General features: G+C 42.2%; 1 protein-coding gene across 1 annotated transcript; it reads right to left on the minus strand.

Annotated features, from left to right (window-relative positions):
- Positions 1-482: 482 nt before the first annotated feature.
- Positions 483-4,982, minus strand: ESX1 (ESX homeobox 1). Its single transcript, XM_061136443.1, has 4 exons — positions 4,916-4,982; positions 4,376-4,721; positions 3,195-3,240; positions 483-827 (listed from the first exon to the last, which is right to left on the minus strand). Exons 1-4 carry the CDS (start codon positions 4,980-4,982, stop codon positions 483-485), a joined length of 804 nt encoding a protein of 267 aa, XP_060992426.1.
- Between the last annotated feature and the right edge of the window lie 19,434 nt (positions 4,983-24,416).

Here is a 24,416-nt window from a genome sequence, read left to right on the forward strand (position 1 = left end):
TGTCCATGGCTATTGAGCTCCTTGAATAGAACATACCCCACCTGAAAACACACTGTACCTCACTAACAGCTCATACCTTCCCATCTTGCATATGTACGTGCTCCCAAAGAGGAAGGGTACGGATGGCGTTGGGGGGAGAACATGTGGTCAGTGTAAACCCGCTACAGGCACTGGGAGGACTCTGACGTGCATAATCTATTATAGTGACTCAGACCCATTACATTATGGAAAGAAGCTTCTTTGACCTTCTCTTTGAATTGCATTGCCTTAGCAATTCCCATTCACACACCCACTCAGCCCATTTGATACTCACAATCAATGTATTTCTATTTTGTCTCTTTATTGAAAACACAATGTGCCCTCCCGAAACAACTGACACTCATTTTGTACTTTCACTCATTTCATTTAACAGGTTTTTTATTTGCTCTGCACAATGTATATCTAGCAGAAACACGCTGTGGAAAACTGTCTGAAAAACATATTCAGAAAATGGGGCCTATAAAATGACCATTGATGACAGGGGCCCATACCACACCTATAGGGGCCAGAGCAAAGTGAGGCATAGGTACCGGGGGTGGCAAAGGCATCTCCCATGGCCTGGGTGGCAGAGGTGCGGGTAGCACAGGTGGTGGGGGTACCCCAGGGGGCAGACCTGGACGTGGCACTGCAGGAATGCATCTCCATGCAGGCTCCATAACAGGGACTACGTGATAAGGCCCATTAAAGACTACCCCCACAGGGTGGCCCAAGGCAACAGGGTGCAGATTTCTAAACATCAATGCCCTCTGGTATCTTCTCCATTTGGCCCTTCGGTTTTGAAACCAAACCTTCAATCAGAGGGAAAAAAAGAGATGGCTTTAGTATACTGAACAGTTAATGTCATACTAGAAAACACCCACCATGCAAATCTGCCATTGAGATTTTACATTGCCACAGGAGAAACTATTTCCTTATTGTTAAACTCTCTTTGGAAAGTAAACAGCTCACCTCCCTCAGTTAATCCTTAGTGAACCAAGCCTAGCCCAGATTTTGGCACATTGAATTGTCTCTCATTTTTAACATTCCTTAATGAGTTTTTTCCAAGTCTTGGATGCAGGCCTAATTGATGAATTGCACCGGGTCCCTGCTGTTAATGTCCATGCCTGGGAGCAGATGCTATGTCAATGGAGACTCGATCATGAGAGGCCCAGGGACTTTGTGGCTTGTCTTGCTGGGACACCAGAGTTGCTGAAGTCCTGGACACTGCCTCGATATTTTAGCTGTTAGTGTTAAGGAAAGTTTAGCTTAACTAAACCCAAATTCACTAATCCCTAAATCCTTTTCCCCAGATAAGATACTGAGTACCCTGTTGTCATCACTGTTAATTTTGCCTGCTCCATTCTGCCCTACCCTCCAAACCTTCCTGGGCTCAGGACAAGGGCAGCTTATTTGGTTCTAGCTTCAGTTTCAGGATGTCAGACAAAAGCCACTGTTTACCCAGAGTGTTAGGGTACCCAGGGTCCTGCCAGCTCTACTCCTTAACCAGGAGACCCCAATCCCATCACTCATTCCTAAGGCAGGAAGGTCCAATCATGTCCAGTCCTGTGGGGACAAGGGTCACAAAAGAGGCTCCTCTCTAAATGCTTACCAACCATTAACAAACAAACAAGCTATCAATTAGACTTTACTTTCCTCTTAGCATAGCAGGTGATGGGGTTTACCTTGTATTTAATTATTTTGGACCTTCCCAAACTGTAAGTTTTAAGCTGTCTTTTCTCTCTCCCATTTTTGGATTAGGTGTCCTTCTACTACATGCAAATATAGTCTGAAGAAGGCCACTGTAATAAAGCTCATTCTGGAGGGGATTCAAATGTACCTGGGGTCTAATCTCCCTAAACATAGCCAAAAGCCCATGGATAGCAAATTTTAGTATTGGCCAATATTAGGTCCATATTCCCAATACTGGTTTCATAAAACAGATCTGTCATACTTGCATAAGATGGGTAGGGGAAGCATCTATTAAGTTTCTTGGGGGAAATCATGCTGCAGTGTTTGGAAATACACAAGAACATTGTATTTTTCCTTACTTGTGTTTTCTGGCTCATGTTCCCTTCAGAAATCCATTGAGAGGACTATGTAAACCAAAGGATGGGGAAAAACAATTCAGCAAACTTTTCCTCTGGGTTTACCTTGTCTGTCTGAGATTTGTTTTGAGACCAGGCCTGACTGTTGGTCCAGCCTGTGGCATTAGGATGCCAGCATCTGGTGGTTTGCTTTTCTGCACACCACTGACAGATGCACAGTGTATTTCCATCACTGTGCTCACATATGTTGTTGTTTAGTGGCTAAGTCATATCTGACTCTTTTGTGATTCCATGGACTATAGCCCACCAAGCTCCTCTGTCCATGGGATTTTCCTGGCAAGAATACTGGAGTGGGTTGCCATTTCCTTTTCCAGGGGATCTTCCCAATCCAGGGATCAAACCCAACTATCCTGCATTGACAGGTGGGTTCTTTACGGCTGAACCACCAGGGAAGCCCTGAACTTACACTCATGCTCTAGGGCAAAACAACAACATACATATATATCAGATGGCTCAGTTGTTTTGCCCTAGAGCATGAGTTTGAATTAGTCCCTCACACCAATGTCTAAATATTTATAAGTTCACTCCTTTAGCTAAGACCTTATGCCCGGGTTTTAAGTATTTTAAATAACTGAGTACAGTTGATCTTTCTTATAACCTAGCTTTCAGAGTATTAAAGTGAATGCTTCCCAGGTGAGACTGAACCCCAGTAGAGTCACATAGAAATATTCTTTTAGGGAATACTAACAGCCTCCCTAAAGGATGCCAGTGTTAGAAGATGAACTTTATTTACTGGAAAAAAACCTGTGTGTGTGTGTGTGTGTGTGTGTGTGTGTGTGTGTAGAGAGGAGAGAGGTCTGTGTTCTGCTTTTTTCCCCATGTGTGTGTATGGAAAAGACAACAAAGCACATCAAATAAATACTTTATTTACTGGAAAAAAACCTCTGTGTGTGTGTGTGTGTGTGTGTGTGTGTGTGTGTGTGTGTATAGAGAGGAGAGAGGTCTGTGTTCTGCTTTTTTCCCCGTGTGTGTGTATGGAAAAGACAACAAAGCACACCAAATTGAGTTTTCAGGACAAAACCTAATGCATGTTTTAGAATGGCTGCCCAGCCAATCTTAAGATTTACTAACCTGCACTCTTCTTTCAGCCAAATTCAGACGTCTTGCAATCTCCTCTCTGACAGGGGGAAAAGTGCAAATTCAGTATTTGGAATTGTAGATAAATATATATTTACATTTCTGTAAATTACAATTTTCTGTAATACGGTTTATGGTTTACTTAGGGAGGGTCTTCCTGTGGACAACTCACCCATTAATTAAAATATAAGAAGGGAATACATATTAAAATTTCTGGTAGTGTGACTGTTACTTCAATATGACTCAATTAATTTTTCCATTTGTGCAACAGCAGAGAACCAACTTGAAAACCTTTTCACTTTTACGGAGACCCCTCCATAAAAATAACTAAAATCACACCCCACCCCCCCATCCCCCGCAAAAAAGCGGCGTTTTAAACCCAAGTATTTCTGATTATTGTAAAAAGGAGCAGTGAACTCTCATGGAGAAACTTCAAGCCATATCAGCCAAGCAATCAAGGGCAAAGGCTGTATACAATGGAACCAGAAAGGGCGCCCATAAACCTCACACCGATTCGTCCTGATGCCCCATTCCTATCAGGACAGAATAGAGCTTCCCCTTCGTACTCTATGGAGAAGGAAATGGTAACCCACTCCAGTATTCTTGCCTGGAGAATCCACTAACAGAGGAGCCTGGCGGGCTACACCCCACGGGGTTGCTAAGAGTCCAACACGACTGAGCTACAACCACTTCGTACTCTAGGGGGCTCCGGCCCGGGCTTTTTAACGGTCAAAACTCTGCCGCCTAGAAACAGCGCTCCACGTGGCAGGGCCAAGAGACCAGGGTGAGGGCTAGGAGGCGCTCTCCTCATGCACAAAATTTAAAAGGCGTGGAAAAAGCGGAGTAACCACGATAAAGTTTTACTGCAATATTTAAAATATAAAAATGCATGCAAAACCCCACGATGAGCAAATTACCAAGATTTTAAATTAAATCAGTATTAATACGCCCTGCTTTACTTGCTCCACCCTAGTCCCACCCTCTCTTGCACCCCTGCATGCTCTGAAGGCTTTGCCCCAACCCCCGCAAACTAGGGCAGACCCGGCGACCTCGAGCCTCCAAAGTGGCTTTTGGCCCGGGAGAGGAAGGGGGAGGGTCCTGGGAAAGAACCTAAGGCGTCCTGGAAGGCGCGCGGGCCAGTGAAGAACTGGGCGTCTCCGGAGCCAGCCACTTACCGTGCAAACACGTCGGGGTATTGAATGTGGCGGAAAACTCGCTCCAGCTCCAGCAGCTGCAACGGGGTGAAAACAGTACGGCAGCGGCGCGGCTTTCTCGCCGCAATCTGGGGCCCCTGAATGGCCAGGGGGGCCGGCTCCTCCTGCTGCAGCGGGGGCTCAAAATCGCCGCCGTCGCCCTCACCGTTTTCATCTCCCTCGCCGTTTTCGTCGTCCAGGAGGTCGGAGTCCGCCTCGCCGAAGTAGTTTGCGGCTGCGGCTGCAGCTGCTTCTCCGGGCTCAGGTGAGGACCGAGTTTCATCTTCCACTCCAATTAAAACCTCCGAGATCAGGGTAGGCTCCACATCTGGGAAGAGAGGAAAGCAAAAGGGAGAGACTGGGGCAGGGGGGGCCTGGAGCCCACGGTGCGCGGGCTGGAGGGGGCCGGCGCCGTGTTGGAGGAGGAGCTGCTGTGCAGTGTCCCGTCCACCTGCCCTTCCCAGGGAAAGTTCCTTTTCTGGGATTTGCCGAAGCACCTGCCATCACCGTCTAGGCACTAACCATGCAGTTCTCCGTCCTCGTCGATTCCCAAGTTGTGGAATCCTATGTCAAAGTGGCTGCTGTCCATGCTGTCGATGAAAGCCTGCGCTTCTGCGGACTCTGCGCTGGGGGTGTGACGATCCGAGGATCTGGGCTCGAGTTGGGACCAGAGGTCTCCAGCGGTGCTCTTCTGGCGCCGGAACCTCTTCTGGCGCAGATACTGGGGCTGCGCGCCTTATATAGAGGTTTGTTGCCTTCCGCAAGTTCAAAGTGCACCCGCTGGAGTCGGATAGACGCCCCCTAGTAGTTTTCACGTTGCCTCTGGTGGGGGTAGGTGGGGCCCGTGGGTCTGCGGTTGGGGCCAGGGCGTGGAAGTAAAATAGGGCGAGTGCCTGTGAGAGTGGTGCTGGTAGTGGATACTCTTGTTCGGGGAACCGTGACTCCAATTTGTAGTTTAATCGACTGCTTCCAACTTGGACGAAATGTCTGGTTGGAGGAAGGGGCTGTGCTGGATTGCGAAAGCCATTTGGGGTCGGGGGTGGGGTGAATAAAACTTCGGCTCCTGGAGCTCGTGGAGAAGTGTTTCGGCAATATTCGTCCGCCGAACCCTCGCGCAATTCACCAGTGCTGCGAGATTTGTTTTCCCAGACGAAAAGGTGGAGTGGTAGGGGTAGGGACGACGCGGAACCCTCAGCAAACCAAGCAAAGTAGGGTGAAGTTATTCTTGCATTGGGCTCTGAGCAGAAGTTGGTGGAATGGATGGGACTATATGATTCCGCTCCATTCGCGCGCAAAAAGTCCAAGAATCTGGCTAGTGGTTAAGACGAAATGATAAGCTTGGAGGCTGTTTGCCTGGTTGTTTTTTGTTTGTTTTGCACGGGGTTTCTGAAATCAGATCCCACCGTGCATTTCGGGAGCTGGAGTTTGCTGTTTGGGTTTGCAACGCAGTCCGGGTGCTCAGATGCAAGCTGCAAGATGTCCCACGCGCCTCTTATGAAAGCTCCAGTGACTTCAGATTTTTAGTAGTGAACCCACGTCAGAGTGCAAGTGTAAAAACCCGCCAAGTGCTTAGTGCATCCAAGAATGCCTGTGCTGCACGGGCCCCTTCCATCAGCTCCTGGCGCAGGCAACATTTGCTGTGCTAGGTTGCTGCGCATCTTAAGGAACCCCGCTTTGCGGGCGGGCGCCTAAAGTGCGCCTAATTCTGGGGCGGTACTGTATACCTGGCAGAAGTGCAGGCATTCCCCACTACCATTTCCCCACCTCTTCTCTCCCTCCCTTTACCTGGAATTATACTACTGAACTGTTTTCCCTACGGATGTGTCAAATAAATTAAAAGGGGCCAAGCCACGAATGAATTCTCTGGTTCTTTGGCCAAGAAGTGTTTGCAGGTGTCCCAGGACGTTTTAACATCCTTCATATTATAAGAATCACTTCTTTGGGACTTCCCTGGCCGTCCGTCCAGTGGTGGACTCCATGCTGCCACTGTAGCGGGCACAGGTTCCACCCCTGGTCGGGGAAGTAAGATCAGGAAGATTCCCACAAGCCGCTTAGCGTGGAAAAAAAAAAAAATCACTTCTTTAAAAAACGAGTCCCATGCTCGACACTGTGCATACTTTTACTTTTTTTTTTTTTACAACCACCATTATTATCTCCTTTTTTTTTTCTTTTTTCTTTTTTTTTTTTTACAAAGAAAACTGAGCTCCAGGGAAGCCCGGCAACTTGACCGCAGGCTTTCGAGTGAGTTTGTGTACTTTTCAACATGTTCTTGCTGTCTTATTTCAAAGGAGTAAATAATGGTGCGATTCCAGGAGGGGTGGAGGAGGGTGAAAAGTATTTTTCAGGAGCAGGCTATTGGGCAGTCTTTAAAAATCTTGAGTGCCAGGGGTCTCTACCTCCTCCTGCTCTGGTTCAAGCCTCTTGCCCTTGCAACTAGCAGCCCCTGCTGAGTCTCCTTAAACCAGTGATCCAGGAGTGCTGGATTTCCCATACGTGGTCTCTTCACTTTTGCTCAACACAGAGGGGGGTGCTAACAGGATCAGGGTACTACATATATTGGCTGCTGAAGTGGTTTTTTGAAGACCAGACAGGAGGAGGGGGTCATGAGATCCACTCCAGTGTCAGGGCCACATTAGGACTTTTGTGGGCCTTAGGCATTTTTGCCTTCTTGGGTTCCTTCCTCCATAAATTTTTAAAAATTATATTTTACAGCTGTTGATATAAAGATGAATATAATTTAGTCTTGATCATATTAATTTTTTCTTTTAATTTCAAAAGAAATGAAAATGTTTTTGGGTACTATGACCACTGTTCCTCATGTCCCCAGCGGGTGATGGGTAGGAAACTATCTAATAAATGGCTGGTTGACCAATTCACTTTCAGATGTCAAGGGGTGGCACCACCCACAACCTTTCTCTAACTTTAATCAAGATGCTTTCTCCTCAGGCTGGCTTTTGCTGAGTTCTGCAGCTTCCCTCTCTTTTGGCTAGATACCTGGTGAACATTTACAGCCTGAGATGAGTTATTACACAAGAGATACCAGTTTTAATCATGGTGTGCAGTAGCCTACCTAGTATGTGTGGGTAACAGCCCAGATATGTTCTATCATAGTTTAGATTTCCATGATTTACTCCAGTGTTTTCTAAACTTCAGTCATTTATGTGCTCTTGAAAGTTTTGCCATGCCTGGATACCAACCATGGTAGTATTTACTTAACATGTTTACTTAAATTTGATTCACATTTTTTTGTGTGTGGCTCCTGCCATCCTGCACCTGGGATCTTACTTCCCCAACCAGGGATGGAATCTGTGACACCAGAAGCAGAAGTGCATGATTCACTTTTTGAAAACTGTAAATACCTAATTGAATCTCATCTTAGCTATGAATTCCAGGGCTTGATACAACTGATTTATGTGAGGCAGAGCATAGCAATAGTTGAGAGCAGAGACCCTGACAGACTGCTGGTGTCTGAATCCTGCTGGTTGCTTTGCTTGACACTTGCTAGCTGGCTCACCTGATGAATTGTTTATTCTCTTTGTGCCTTAGTTTTCTCATCTGTAAAATGTGAATAACTAATAATTCCTACTTCATGGGATTGTTGTGAGAATTCATTGAAATGATCATAGTATAGGCATATGTGGGAGATACTGTGAGTTCAGTTTTGGACCATTGCAACAAAGCAACTAACATCACATGATTTTTTTTTGTTTCCCAGTGCATATAAAAGATATGCTGACACTCTGCTGTAGTCTAAGTGTGCAATAACATTATATCCAAAACATGTATATACCTTAATTGAAAAATACTTTATTGCAAAAAATGCTAACCATCATCTGATAACACAGGTTCAATTTATTAAAAAATGTAATATCTGCAAAGCACTATAATGTGAAGCACAATAAAATGAGGTATGCCTGTATCTAACACTTCGCTAATTTTTACTATGTGCCAAGCACTGTTTAAGGTCTTCCCTGGTGGCTCAGATGGTAAAGAATCCACCTACAATGCAAGAGATCCTGGTTTGGTCCCTGGAGAAGGAAATGGCAACCCACTCCAGTATTCTTCTTGCCTGGAGAATCCCATGGGCAGGCTACAGTCCATGGGGTCACAAAGAGTCTGACCGACTGAGTATCTAACACTTTCACTTTCAAGCACTGTTTAAAGTGCTTTCTATGTATTAGCATATTTAATCCTCCTAACAGCCCTATGGAAGTAGACATAATCTATTACTCTTATTTTACCAATGATGTTATTGAGTCACAGAGAGATGAAGTAACTTGTCTAAAGGTACCCAGCTAGTAAGTGTTGGATCTTAGATTTGAAATTTGAACCCTCTTAGAATGATGCTTTGTAGAGAGAACAGGCTCAATGTTCTCTGTTATGATTTAAAAAACAACAACAACAACTCAATATACCGGTCACTTCAGTCATAGTATATTCACTGTGTTGTGTAACCATTACTATTATCAAATTCAAAAACATTTTCATCATCCCATAAAGAGATTCCATACCCATTAGCAGTCATTTCCCAGTCCCCCTCCCTGGAGCCCCTGTTAAACACTAATGTACTTTCTATTTCTATGGATTTCCCTATTCTGTGTATTTCACTCAAATGCAGTCATACAATTTGTGAACATTTGTGCCTGACTTTTTTCACCTGAAGTTATCTCTGTTGTGCCATGTATCAGTACCTCAAATTTTATGATTGAACTGTATTCTATTGTATAGATAGGCCACATTTTCTTTATGCATTTGCATCTGGTGGACATTTGAGTTGTTTCCACCTTCTGGTAATTGTGAATAGCACTGCTTTGTTATGAGCAGTCGTGTACAAGTTTTGTTGGAATATCTGTTTTCAATTTTGGGGGGGCATAAATTTAGGACTGGAGTTACTGGGTCATATATTTAATTTTTTGAGGGAACACCAAACTGTTTTCCACAGCAGCTGCACTATTTTACATTCCTACCAGCAAGGTAGGGTTCCAATTTATCCATATCCTCGCCAACCTTTTTTATTTTTAGGGTTTTTAAAAATTACAGCCATCCTAGTGGGTGTGAAGTGGTATCACTTATGGTTTTGATTTACATTTTCCTAATGATTAACGATGTTGAGCACATTTTCATGTGCTTATTGGCCATGGTATATCTTCCTTGGAGAAATTTCTATTTGTGCGTTTTGCCTGTTTATTAACTGGGTGTTTGTCTTTTTGTTGTAGAGTTGAAGAGCTCTTTATATATTTGAATGCTAGACTGTTTATGATTTGCAAATATTTTCTACCACTTCCCAAAAGTGTAAATTTTCTTTTCACTTTCTTATTAGGGGCCTTTGATGTTTGCAATCACAAGCCTGCCCTCATGTGGTTTTGGAGTTCAAATGAATACTATCAGCATAGCCCAGTTCATCTTTAGTGGCAAATCCAGACAGATGGCAGGAGCAAATCTGGTCCTTTCTGGAGGAGTCTATTTCTCAGACTTTAACAAGACCCTCACAGATAAAGCTAGCCAAATATACACACAGTTTTAAAAAAAAGCTACTATCAGCACAAATAATAAACTAAATACCTAGATCTCCAAAGTTACTATCAGATGCAAACGACTTAGAAACATGTTTAAATAAATGAGAGGATATAAAAAAGACAAGGAAGATATATTAATAAATACATATCAGAAAAAAACAAATAGAATTTCTAGAAATGGAACCAAAAGATGAATGTTTTTTTCTTATGTGGTAGAATAGACATCGTGTAAAATTTAGCTATATTAACTGTTTTAAAGTGTGCAAATCAGTGGCATTTAGTACATTCATAATCCTGTGCAATCATTATGACTATCTAGTTACAGAACATTTTCATCACTCCAGAAGGTAATTTGTACCCATTAAGCACTCACTCCCCATTTCCACCTTCCCCAGTCCTTGGCAACCATGAATCTACTTTCTGTCTTTATAGATTTACCTACACTGGACATTTCATATAAATGGAATCATAATATTGGCCTCTTGTGTCTTTCACTTAGCATAATGTTGAGTTCATCCATGTTGTAGCATGAATCAGTATTTTATTTCTCTTACTAGTAGGCATCAGGCACCAGCCATCAGGAGCTCAATGCCAGGATAAAATGGATCTGATACCCCCATATAGCAGCTTGAGGTAACCTAGGTGAGGCTTTGGCACTACCACACCAAGATGGCACACTTGCCTGCCATCTCCTTGCTGAAGGCAGACTCACTGATGCAGCCTCAGTAGGCTTTACACAGGGATGCACTCTTGAAAACCAAATTTCTACTTAAACCACTCTATCCGTGAGGAGTCCTGCTGGGTAACACTCCCTTTGTGAAGGAACTAACGATCCTTGAATGAAGACCAGGAATCTTGATTCTGTCTGTAAACTGAAGCAATATCTAGATGGGTTTTAAGGACTCTAGCAGTCAAGAAAGCTGTACCGTTACGGACATTTTGTACTCATAGATTACATTTCTGCTGCAAGTGGGGGTCACCTATCCCAGCTGTGGCCAGCAGTGAGGGTGGGGTGGAGGGATTTTTGGTTCCAGGCCTACAGGAGCCCATTCGTAGCACTGTGTGGTTTCTGATTCTTAGTTCTCCCTACAGGGGACTCTAGCTAGGCATTTGAAATATTTTCAGTCCTTGACCAAAATTTTCTATAGAGCATCCCTGATAATCCACCACAAAAAAGACTGACAGGAAGAGTGGGGTGGCTTCTGATAAAACACCAGTGATGTGATGTCAGTTTTTATTAATTATCATGCATAGATTATTTATTCATGTCAAACGCCAAAACTTTGGCTTCTTAAAAAAGGAATAGGCATAGATATGAGGGGCATATGGAGATTTTTCATAACTACCTTTGTGAGAACCATAGTTTTCTGTAATTCCTTCAGACTCTTAAGACTGTCTGTATACTGACTAAGTGAGAGGATAGCTCTCTGAGGCTATTTGCATATGTAGTCTTAGCCTTTATAGAGGACCGGAGGGAAGGCAAGACAGTCTGGAGATAGATGTCTGTTACTACTTGCAATTTTATGTGGCAGTAAAAGTGATTGATATTTGCGTTTCCTATCCTGTCTTGAAACACCACATACCCTTCAGGTTTGTTCTATGGAACTGAGTCTTTTGCACATGAAATTCCAGTCCAGAGGCTGGGCCTTTTTTGCTGTAACCAAGAGTCAAGAATAAAATTCTATGATGTTTCTTTAAATTCTACCCAATTTCACTCCAATAAAAATTAACTTAAAAATTCTGCCAAATGTCTTAGGTCAGTGTTCCCAGAAAGTTTGTAGAATGACTGCTGGTAATGGCTACAAGCATTAATGCAAGAATCTTTACACTACCTAGGGCATCCTGGGCTCAAGCTTCTAAAGGTCTGTTCCCTACTGCTGCATAGGGGTCCTTCAGAGGGAAACTTTTCATGACCATTTTGATCCTTCCTATGGTGGCTCAGAGGTTAAAGCGTCTGCCTGTAATGCGGGAGACCCGGGTTCCATCCCTGGGTTGCGAAGATCCCCTGGAGAAGGAAATGGCAACCCACTCCAGTATTCTTGCCTGGAGAATCCCATGGACAGAGGAGCCTGGTAGGCTACAGTCCATGGGGTCGCAAAGAGTCAGACACGACTGATAATTTGTATTATTGTATGATCTAGGAAAGTACTTTTCAGTCTACCTTGTGTGTGTCCATGCTCAGTTGTGTCTGACTCTTTGTGATGCTATGTACTGTATCCAGGCTCCTCTGTCCATGGGATTTTCCAGGCAAGAATATTGGAGTGGGCTGCCATTTCCTACTCCAGGGGATCTTCCTGAGGCAGGGATTGAACTTGCATCTACTGTGTCTCCTGCATTGGCAGGTGGATTCCTTACCACTGAGCGACCTCAGTTTATAGTGAAAGAAAAATACAGTCTGGTAATTACCATTGGCTTTCAGCTATTTCAAGTCCTGTATTCTGACTCAGTGTCAAATAATGTATATAGGGGCCACAGAAGTAAGCAAGGCCTGGAGAGAAAGAAAATATATGAGATTTTAATATAAAGCAGAACAAGGCATGTGCCACAAGAGAGGAGCAAAGCAATCTTATGGAAGTTCAAAGGAGGGAGAGTTCACACCCAGTACAAATCCGTAAATACATGGAAGATGTGAAATTGGAGATGAAGTTTGAACTATGATTGGGAGTTCTTTCTTTACTTTTTAAAGTTAAATACCATTTTCCTTCAAACTACAAAAGTAATGATTGATGCTGTAATAAATTTGGAAAGTATAAAGAAGCCACAAATGATATCAAATCATATAAATTCACCCATAACCTTGTCTATCATCCATATGTGGTAATGACAACTTTCTTTTTTTTCTGTATTTTTTACAAGTTCTGTATTACAATAATAAAATCTGATATTTTAGTTATCTACCATTATGTCATAATTATTTCTTGCACTTTAAAGTTTTTAAATTGTAGAGTATGATAGCTTATTATTCATTCATCTGTTCTCTCATTCAGTCATTCCACCAATATTTATTGCCAACCATGCACAATTTTATATTTCAGTGTCAAGGAAACTGCCTGACACGTTTTGGATGGTCAATAAATATTTATTGAATTAATGAATAGATTTCAAGCACTATTCTGAATTACCAGTTTTCTTAATCATTTTCCCCAATGGTAAGCTTTTTCCCCCCCTCTTCCCCCCTATTTTATAACAAGTACATTATGGGGCATGAATTATTTGTGGGAAGAATTTCAGTGGGTAGAGTTCAGAGATTGGAGAGAGAATCTAGGCAGATAGCTCAAAATGAAGATGACACAGAAAGAGCATATTTATGGGCCAGCAAATAGTTCAGTTTGGCTGGAGATGAACTAGGGGAGACATGGGAGCCAGGACTGAAATGTGATAATAGTTCTTTGTGTGTGTCTAGAAGTTCCTAATTTAAAGAATGCTTTCATGAGCATTAGTTTACCTATCCTTATAGCATTATTATTTCCACTTTATAATAAATGAGAAAACTGAGGGTGAAAGAGTTTGAGCTGCTCAAGTTTGCACAGCTAGTAAGAGATGGAGGTAGACTTGGGCTTTGAAATATGTATTTAGGAGTTTGGGTTTCATCTTGAGAGTAATGGGGGGTTGGAGAGTTTTTTTTTTTGTAAGTTAATTTATTTATTTTAATTGGAGGCTATTTACTTTACAATATTGTAGTGGTTTTTGCCATACATTCACATGAGTCAGCCATGGGTATACATGTATCCCCCATCCTGAACTCCTCTCCCACCTCCCTCCCCATCCCATCATCCCTCAGGGTCATCCCAGTGCACCGGCCCTGAGCGCCCTGTCTCATGTATTGAACCTGGACTGGCAATGTATTTCACATATGGTAATATACATGTTTCAATGTATATTATTCTTTCAAATCATCCCACCCTCGCCTTCTCCCACAGAGTCCAAAAGTCTGTTCTTTACATCTGTGTCTCTTTTGCTGTCTCATGTATAGGGTCATTGTTACCATCTTTCTAAATTCCATATATATGTGCTATAAACATTCATGTACAGGTTTTTGTGTTAGCATCAGTTTCATTTCATTGCTAGAAATCCCCAAGTATTCGATATCTGGGTCTTCTGGTAGTTGTATGTTTAGATTTTTTTTTTAATTGCCAAACAATTTTCTGGAGTGGCTATACAAGTTTATATCCCTACCAATATCTTTAATAGAGGGTCTTTGTATCCTCACAAACATTTTTTTCTTAGTCATGCTGATAGGTATGCAGTGATACCTCATTGTGGATATCTCATTAAGAAAATTTGTATTTTTTCTTATGGATGATGATATTGAACAGCTTTTCATGTGCTTATTTAACATATATTCTGCAGGTCTGTGCATGCCTTTTGCATATTTTCTAGGTGTATTGTTTTTTACTGTTGAGTTTTGAGATTTCTTATATATCAATATATTCTAGATTTTTTTTTACTAGTTATGTCATTTGCAAGTATTTTCTTAGTTTGTAGCTTGTCTTTCTATGCTCTCAGCAGGGTCTTTGGGAGATTGAAAGTTTTTTTTAAAAAGTATTTATTTGGCTGTGCTGAATCCTAGTAGTGGCACATAGGATCTTTGAGTTTAGTTGCAGCCTGTGAGATCTAGTCCCCTGACCAGGGATTGAACCTAGCCCCCTTGCACTGCGAGCATGGAGTCTTAGTCAGTGGATCACCAGGGAAGTCTCAGAAGAGTAAAAGTTCTTTAAAATTTATTTTCTCCAGTTTTATTGAGATGTAATTGACATATAGCCCTATATAAGTTTAAGGTATACTGCATAATGACTTGTTGTTCAGTAGATCAGTCATGTCTGACTCTGTGACCTCCTGGACTGCCACATGCCAGACTTCCCTGTCCTTCACCATCTCCTGGAGTTTGCTCAAACTCATGTCCATTGAGTCGGTGATGCCATCCAACCATCTCACCTTCTCTCGTCCCTTTCTCCTCCTGCCTTCAATCTTTTCCAGCATCAGGCTCTTTTCCAATAAGTTGGCTATTCACATCAGGTGGCCAAAGTATTGGAGCTTCAGCTTCAGCGTCCATCCTTCCAATGAATATTCCGGGTTGAATTCCTTTAGGATTGACTGGTTTGATCTTGTTGCTGTCCAAGGAGCTATCAAGAGTCTTCACCAGCACCACAGTTCAAAAGCATCATTTCTTTGGCACCCAGCCTTCTTTATGGTTCAACTCTCACGTCCATACATGACTACTGGAAAAACCATAGCTTTGACTATACACACCTTTGTCAGCAAAGTGATGTCTCTGCTTTTTAATACATTTGTCAATGGTTTTCTTCCAAGGAGTAAGCATCTTTTAATTTCATGGCTGCAGTCACCATCTGCAGTGATTTTGGAGCCCAAGAAAATAAAATCTGTCACTGTTTCCATTGTCCCTGCATCTACTTGCCATGAAGTGATGGGACCAGATGCCATGATCTTAGTTTTTTGAATGTTGACTTTTAAGCCAGCTTTTTCACTCTCCTCTTCTACCTTCATCAAGAGGCTCTTTAGTTCCTCTTCACTTTCAGCCATGAGGGTGGTGTCATCTACATACCTGAGGCTATTGATATTCCCCCTGGCAATCTTGATTCCAGCTTGTGATTCATCCAGCCTGGCATTTCGCATGATGTAGTCTGCATAGAAGTTAAATAAGCAGCGTGACAATATACAGCCTTGATGTACTCCTTTCCCAGTTTTGAATCAGTCTGTTGTTCCATGTCCAGTTCTAACTGTTGCTTCTTGACCTGCATACAGGTTTCTCAGGAGGCAGGTATGGTGGTCTGTGATTCCTATCTCTTTAAGAATTTTCCACAGTTTGTTGTGATCCACATAATCAAAGGCTTTAGCATAGTCAATGAAGCAGAAGTGGATTTTTTTTGAATTCTCTTGCTTTTCCTGTGATCTAATGGATATTGACAATTTGATTTCTGGTTTCCTCTGCCTTTTCTAAATCCAGCTTGTACATATGCAAGTTCTCAGTTCATGTACTGTTGTAGACTAACTTAAAGGATTTTGAGCTTCACCTTGCTTGCGTGTGAGATGAGTGCAACTGTGCAGTAGTTTGAATGTTCTTTGGCATTGCCCTTCTTTGGGATTGAAATGAAAACCGACCTTTTCCCGTCCTGTGGCCACTGTTGAATTTTACAAATTTACTGGCATACTGAGTGCAGCACTTTCACAGCATCATCTTTTAGGATTTGAGATAGCTCAGCTGGGATTCCACTACCTCTACTAGCTTTGTTTGTGGTAATGCTTCCTAAGGCCCACTTAACTTCACACTCTAGGATGTCTGGCATTAGGTGAGTGATCACACCATTGTGGTTAGCTTGGTCATTAAGATCTTTTTTGTATAGTTCTTCTGTGTATTCTTGCCACCTCTTCTTAATATCTTCTGCTTCTGTTAGGTCCATACCGTTTCTGTCCTTTATTGTGCCCATCTTTGCATGAAATGTTCCCTTGGTGTCTAATTTTCTTGAAAAGATTTCTAGTCTTTCCCATTCTATTGTTTTCCTCTATTTCTTTGCATTGTTTACTTCGAAAGGTTTTCTTATCTCTCCTTGTTATTCTTTGGAACTCTGCATTCAGATTGGTATATCTTTCCCCATCTGATGTAATAGACATATAGCCCTGTATAAATTTAAGTTATACTGCATAATGACTTGATGTACATGTATTATGAAATGATTACCACAATATGTTTAATTAGCACACATTTCTTCATATAGTTACAAAAAATTTTTCCTGGTAATGAGAACTTGTAGGATCTAATCTGTTAGCAACTTTCAAATTTATCATGCAGCACTCTTTTTTTTTAAAAAAATTGAAGTATAGTTGATGTACAATATTATATGTTACAGGTGTAGTACAGTACAGTGATTCATGATTTTTAAAGGTTACCATACATCACTGTAAAGTATAGCCATCATGTTGTACATTATATTTCCAGTATTTATTCATCTTACAACTGGAAGTATATACCTTTTTACCACCTTCATCCATTAAAAGTTTTTAATTTCAATGAGATCTGATTGTTCAGTTTTCCCCTTTAGGGATCATGCTATGTCTAAGAGTTCTTTACCTAGCCCCAGATTCTGAAGGCATTCTCCTGTTTTTGTCCTAAAAGTTTTACACTTTTATGATATGCCTTTAAATCTGTGATCCATTTGAGTATATTTTTGTATAAGATGTGAGGTTGAAGCTGAGGTTTATCTTTCTGCCTATGAATATCCAATTGTTCCATCACCATTTGAGTTATTTTGCATGCTTGTCAAAAATCAGTTGGGTATATTTGTTGTGCTATGCTCAGTTGTGTCTGACTCTTTGTGACTCTATGGACTGTAGCCCACCAGGCTTCTCTGTCCATGGAATACTCCAGGCAAGAATACTGGAGTGGATTGTCATTTCCTACTCCAGGGCATCTTCCCGACTCAGGGATCAAGCCTGTGTCTCCTGCATCGCAGGGAGTTTCTTTACTGTCTGAGCTACCAGGGAAATCCCATGGACATACTTGTGTGCGTCTATTTCTGGCATCTCTATTCTGCTTTTCTTATTTATTGATATGTGTTTGTCTCCCACACAGTCTTGATTGTTCTAATTATGTCTGAAAATCAAGTGGATTGATTCCTCTCACTTTATTCTTTTAAAAAAGTGTTTGACCTATTCTAGTTCCTTTGCCTTTCCATATAAATTTTAGAACAAGCTTTTCTGTTTGGGGCTTCTCTGGTGGCTCAGATGGTAAAGAATCTGCCTGCAATGCAGGAGACATGGGTTCGATCCCTGGGTCAGGAAGATCCTCTGGAGAAGAAAATGACTACCCACTCTAGTATTCTTGCCTGGAAAATTTCATAGACAGAGGAGCCTGGCAGGCTACAGGGGTCACAAATAGTCAGACACGACTGAGCGACTAACACATTATATGGTTAAAGTAAAAATTTTGCAGGGACCTTGCTAGGAATTGCGTTCAACCTCTATATCAAATTGGGAAGAATTGGCCCCTTTACTATGTTGAATCTTTCAACTTACGAACACTGTATGTCTCTCACTGGGGGATTTGAAATAGGGTGGTAACGTGATTTGATATGTGTTTTCTGAAAGTCACACGGGATGTATGGAGAATCTCTTGAGGCAGGCAGATCAATGAGATGTGCAGTCATTTAGGTGAGAGAGGGTGATGGTTTGGACCAGGTGATGGAGGTGGAGAGAAGAAACTAGCTTTGAAGTTTGTTTTTGAAGTAGAAGTAATAGACTAACTATAGAGATTAAGAGGAAAGTGTTAAGGATGATTTCTGGGTTTTTTGCTTGAGCCAGAAGATGACACCTCTTACAGAGGGGAATATCACAAGGACCAAAGTTTTGGGGAAAGAGGATGAATTCGATTGTGGATGTTGTGAATTTGGGGTGTTTGTGGGTTTTCCAGACATCTATTGTATCAAGTAGGCAGTTGAATGGGGCTTCCTTGGTCACTCAGTGGTAGAGAATCTGCCTGCCAGTTCAGGAGACACAGGTTTGATACCTGGGTCAGGAAGATCCCCTGGAGAAGGAAATGGCAACCAACTCCAGTATTCTTGCATGGAAAATTCCATGGACAGAAGAGCCTGGCAGGTTACAGTCCATGGGGTCACAAATGAGTCGACATGACTTAGCCACTGAATAAAAACAACAAAGGCAGTTGAATACAAAGTGAAAAGCTAAGGGGAAAATGAGTACTCCAGATATTTACATCTGCATTTAAACTTACCCTTGTATCATTTTAATTGATACAACTGGATAACCTTGGCCCTCAAGGGTGGAGACTTAACCTCCAGGGCCCCAGAAGTTTGCAAAGGTTTACTCTCCCTGCTTTCTTGAGGGTTGGGCAGTAATTGTAGATTGCTGATGCCAAGGAACAGGAAGAAGGTACACAGATGATGAATTCAAAATGTATGTACACCCTTTAAAAAATCTATTGCTAAAGTATTAACATTGTATATGCTTGAGGGACAGACAAAACTACTTTTTATTTTTGATGGGAACACTGAAAGGGCAGAGTTCTATTTGTACCTTTGGAGATGGTGGTGTTTTGGAGGGAAGCAGGTGGAAATGGGAACTGTAACTCATTTTAGCTGTGCTCTTATTTACCCCAATGAAGCAGATTTGGGATCTTTTTCTCTTATTCCAATGACTTGAGTACAGGCTCCTGCTAAGGAGGAGCCAGAGTCATGAACTGAGGTTTGTTGATGGTTTTTTGCAAGCAGGGTGAATAACAGGTTTGGGAGTTTAAAAACAGGTTCTCTTTCATATTTCCCAGGTGCACATTTGTTTGTCTGGAACCATTTTATTTTATTTTTTAAAAGGGACTGACTTTTAAAAATTTATTTATTTACTCATTCCTTCAACAAAATGTCCTGGATCTTTGTTGCTTTGTGAAGGCTTTCTCAAGTTGGGGGTGAGTGAAACATACTTTTCCTTGTGGTGCATGGGCTTCTCACTGCAGTGGCTTCTCTTGTTGTGGAGCACAGGCTCTAGGTGTGTGGGCCTCAGGATTTGTGGCACACAGGCTCAGTAGTTGCAGCTTATGGGCCCTAGAGTGTGCTGGCTCAGTAGTTGTGGCACACAGGCTTAGTTGTTCTGCAGTATGTGGAATCTTCCTGGACGAGGGATCAAACCCATGTCCCCTGCATTGGAAGGGGCAGGTGGATACTTATTCACTGTGCCACCAGGGAAGTCCAGGAAACCTTTTAGAATGCTGTCAACATTGGGGGATTTCTGTAGTGATGGGAGGGGACCTGTCATGGGCTAAGAAATACAGCAAGTCCCCTACCTACAAACCTTCAAGTTGCAAACTTTCAAAGATGTGAACGTGTGTTCACATGTCCAGTTACGCCACATATTTGGTGTACATTGTCATGTGCGTCCATCCTCTACTAGTGGTTGTGTTTTTGTTTTTGTTCAGTTGCACAGTTGTGCCTGACTCTTTGTGACCCCATGGACTGTGGCAGGCCAGGCTTCCTTGTCCTTCACTATCTCCCAGAGTTTGCTAAAACTCATGTCCACTGAGTCAATGATGCCATCCAACCATCTCATCCTCTGCCGTCCCCTTCTCTTCCTGCCTTCACTCTTTCCCAGCATCAGGGTCTTTTCCAATGATTCTGCTCTTTGCATCAGGTGGCCAAAGTATTGGAGCTTCAGCATCAGTCCTTCCAATGAATACTCAAGGTTAATTTCCTTTAGGATTAGCTGGTTTGGCCTCCTTACAGTCCAAGGGGCTCTCAAGAGTCTTCTTCAGCACCATAGTTCGAAAGCATCCATGCTCAGACTTCTTTATGTTCCAACTCTCACATCTGTACATGACTACCGGAAAAACCATAGCTTTGACTATATGGACTTTTGTCATCAAAGTAATGTCTCTGCTTTTTAATATGTTGTGTACGTTTGTCAATGGTTTTCTTCCAAGAAGCAAGCATCTTTTAATTTCATGGCTGCAGTCACCATCTGCAGTGATTTTGGAGCCCAAGAAAATAAAATCACTGTTTCCATTGTCCCTGCATCTACTTGCCATGAAGTGATGGGACCAGATGCCATGATCTTAGTTTTTTGAATGTTGACTTTTAAGCCAGCTTTTTCACTCTCCTCTTCTACCTTCATCAAGAGGCTCTTTAGTTCCTCTTCACTTTCAGCCATGAGGGTGGTGTCATCTACATACCTGAGGCTATTGATATTCCCCCTGGCAATCTTGATTCCAGCTTGTGATTCATCCAGCCTGGCATTTCGCATGATGTAGTCTGCATAGAAGTTAAATAAGCAGCGTGACAATATACAGCCTTGATGTACTCCTTTCCCAGTTTTGAATCAGTCTGTTGTTCCATGTCCAGTTCTAACTGTTGCTTCTTGACCTGCATACAGGTTTCTCAGGAGGCAGGTATGGTGGTCTGTGATTCCCATCTCTTTAAGAATTTTCCACAGTTTGTTGTGATCCACACAGGCAATGGTGTAGTCAATAAAACAGAAGCAGATGTTTTTAGCATAGTCAGTGAAGCAGAAGTAGATGTTTTTCTGGAATTCTCTTGCTTTTCCTGTGATCCAACGGATACTGGCAGTTTGATCTCTGGTTCCTCTGTCTTTTCTATGTTCATCTTTTATATCTGGAAGTTCTAGGTTCATGTACCGTTGAACCCTCACTTGAAGGATTTTGAGCATTACCTTGCTGACATGTGAAATGAGCACAATTGTGCAGTAGTTTGAACATTGTTTGGCATTGCCCTTCTTTGGGATTGGAATTAAAACTGACTTTTTCCAGTCCTGTGGCCACTGCTGAGTTTTCGAAATTTGCTGGCATATTGAGTGCAGCACTTTCACAGCATCATCTTTTAGGATTTGAAATAGTTCAGCTGGAAATCTCTCACTTCCACTAGCTTTGTTCATAGTAATACTTTCTAAGGCCCCCTTGACTTCACATTCCAGGATTTCTGGCTCTTGATGAGTGACCATACCATCATGGTTGTCTGGGTCATTAAGACTCTTTTGATATAGTTCTTCTTGTGTATTCTTGCCATCTCTTCTTAATATCTTCTGCTTCTGTTAGGTCCATACCATTTCTGTCCTTTATTGTGCCTATCTTTGCATGAAATGTTCCTTTGGTATTTCTAAGTTTCTTAAAGAGATCTTTAGTCTTTCCCATTCTGTTGTTTTCCTCTATTTCTTTGCACTGGTCACTTAAGAAGTCTTTCTTATCTCTCCTTGCTATTTGTTGGAACTCTGCATTCAGATGGGTATATCTTTCCCTTTCTCCTTTGCTTTTCACTTCTCTTTTTTTTCCTGTTATTTATAAGGCCTCCTCAGACAACCAGTTTTTCTTCTTGCATTTGTTTTTCTTGGGGATGGTTTTGATCACTGCCTCCTATACAACGTTATGAACCTCCGTCCATAGTTCATCAGGCACTCTGTCTATCAGATCTAATCCCTTGAATCTATTTGTCACTTCCACTGTATAATCATAAGGGATTTGATTAAGATCATACCTGAATGGCCTAGTGGCTTTCCCTATTTTCTTCAATTTAAGCCAGAATTTTGCAGTAAGGTGCTAATGATCTGAGCCTCAGTCAGCTTCTGGTCCTGTTTTGGCTGACTGTGTAGAGCTTCTCCATCTTTGGCTGCAAAGAGTATAATCAATCTGATTTCGGTATTGACCATCTGGTGAAGTCCATGTGTAGAGTCATCTCGTGTTGTTAAAAGAGGGTGTTTGCTATGACCAGTGCATTCTCTTGGCAAAACTCTATTAGCCTTTGCCCTGCTTCATTTTGTACTCCAAGGCCAAACTGGCCTGTTACTCCAGGTAGCTCTTGACTTCCTACTTTTGCATTCCAGTCCCCTATTATGAAAAGGACATCATTTTTTGGTGTTAGTTCTTAGAAGTTGTTGTAGGTCTTCATAAAACCATTCAACTTCAGTTTCTTTGGCATTAGTGGTTGTGTACTTTACAGTACTGTATATAGTCCAGTAGTACAGTTTGTTTGTTTCAAGTCCAGGATGTCCAGAACCAAGCATAACAGCTTGAAATTTTTTGTGTTTGTTTTTTATGTATTATTTGTGTGAAAAGTATTACAAACCTATTACAGTACCTTAATATATAGCTGATTGTGTTAGCTGGGTACCTAGGATAACTCTGTTGGACTTACAAACCAATTGGACTTATGAATGCACTCTCAGAATAGGACTTGTTCTTATGTAGGGGTCTTACTGTACTAGAATAAGATGGAAGCTTCCTGTGCTCTGGCAGGTTTCCCTGAGCATGTTCTTTGTATATGTCAGCCACAGTTGAAGCGGTTAACCTCCATCTTTTGGCTGTAATTCCTCTAGTTAGTGTCTTCCTTTTCCACTTCATGTCTGTCAAATATGGTAGTCTTCTTGAGAGCTGAGCTAGAAGCGTCTCTTCTTACCATTCACCCGTGTTTTATCCATCCCATTAAAGAAAACATTGCCTAAGCTAATAAGGCAATTCACTTATTTTAAGCATTTGTGCTCTGTGATTCAGGAATCTCCTAGTGCTAATTCAGATTAATTATCCGGTTAGCTTAACAAGGTTGGAGATTTTTTATAGGATGGATAAAATGGGGAGGAAATGGAAAAGAAAAAGGTAAAGGCTTGCTTCAACACTTCAATGAAACCTATCACTCTGTCTCTTGGCTGGTGGGAGACCCAGCCCCGAAGCCCTGCTCAGGTTTCTATGGAGTAGGGAGAATTTGGCTTTCCTGTAAGCAGGAGCCTTCCTCTTCCTGGCTTTGCAGTGTGTGTCCTTCATTACAGACAAGCCAGGCCAACTCCTGGGAAGTCCAGGGTGTGGGAACAGAGGTCTGTTCCCAGAGACACGCCCCTCTCCTACTGGGCTGCCCTAGTGGCTGGGATTTCCACTGGGGAGTGCAGCATTCCCCAATATGGGTTACACGAGGGCCTCCTTCATGGACTTTTGCCATTTCAAATACCATCAATACTATCATTTACTAAATGTTTCCCTCTCTCGCCCCCTAGTGGCTGGCAGCAGGCAGGCCTTGTGCTCTGCTCCTCTGCTAGCTCCTGGCAAGGCTCCCAGCCGCCACAGCCTCCTCTGTGCCCCATACCAGGAGCTCGCACTGTGTCCTAAATGTTTTTTCTTTTTTTAAATCAGTTTCAAAGGGAATTACCTTTTAACTAGAGACTTGTACTAACCCGTAATATCCATGTGATCACCCATTTGATGTGCCAGTTATACCCTTGCTAAGACTGGCCTTTCAAGTAGCAGCAGTGGGCTTGATCTGAAGATCCAAAAATCAGGCTCCCTTCTTTTTCACAGTGAAAGACTGAGGGGCCCCTGGCATATGCATTGCTAGGTGAGGTTTGCTGTGGAGCATTTATCTCAGGCTCCTTTTGGGAAGAGTGCATTTGGCAGGAATTTGTGTCCCTGTGACATATCTAATCACTCTGAGACAGAAGGTTATACCATCTGCATAAACATTGGTGACCCCAGTTGGATTGGCAAATATTTCAACTGGCAACCTTCTAACTCTGCTGAGTTGCCACATGTCTTCTAGAGTGGGTGCACAAATCTCACAAGTCACCTCCATGGGGGCTCTGCTTGGGCACATATGGGGTCCTCCTTGTTGCCTTTTTCTTCCATGAGGAATTAATTTCTGAATGGGAATCAGACCTCCTTGGGATGAGGCATACTGCAATATGGCTACCCTTAGAGATGAAACAGATGCCCAATATCATAAGGCAATAATGGAATACCATCTTCATGCCCTAATTCTTATTTAAAAATTTATTTATTTTATACTGGAGTATAGTTGATTTATCATGTTGTGTTAGTTTCAGGTATACAGGACAGTGATTCAGTTATACATACATGTATATCTCAGTATTTTTTTCGGATTCTTTTCTCTTATGTGCTAAGTCGCTCAGTCATGTTCGAATCTTTTTGATCCCATGGACTTTAGCCTGCCAGACTCCTCTGTCCATGGAATTCTCCAGGCAAGAATACTGGAGTG

This window comes from Dama dama, chromosome X, assembly GCF_033118175.1.
Source record: "Dama dama isolate Ldn47 chromosome X, ASM3311817v1, whole genome shotgun sequence".
Classification (NCBI taxonomy): Eukaryota; Metazoa; Chordata; class Mammalia; order Artiodactyla; family Cervidae; genus Dama; species Dama dama.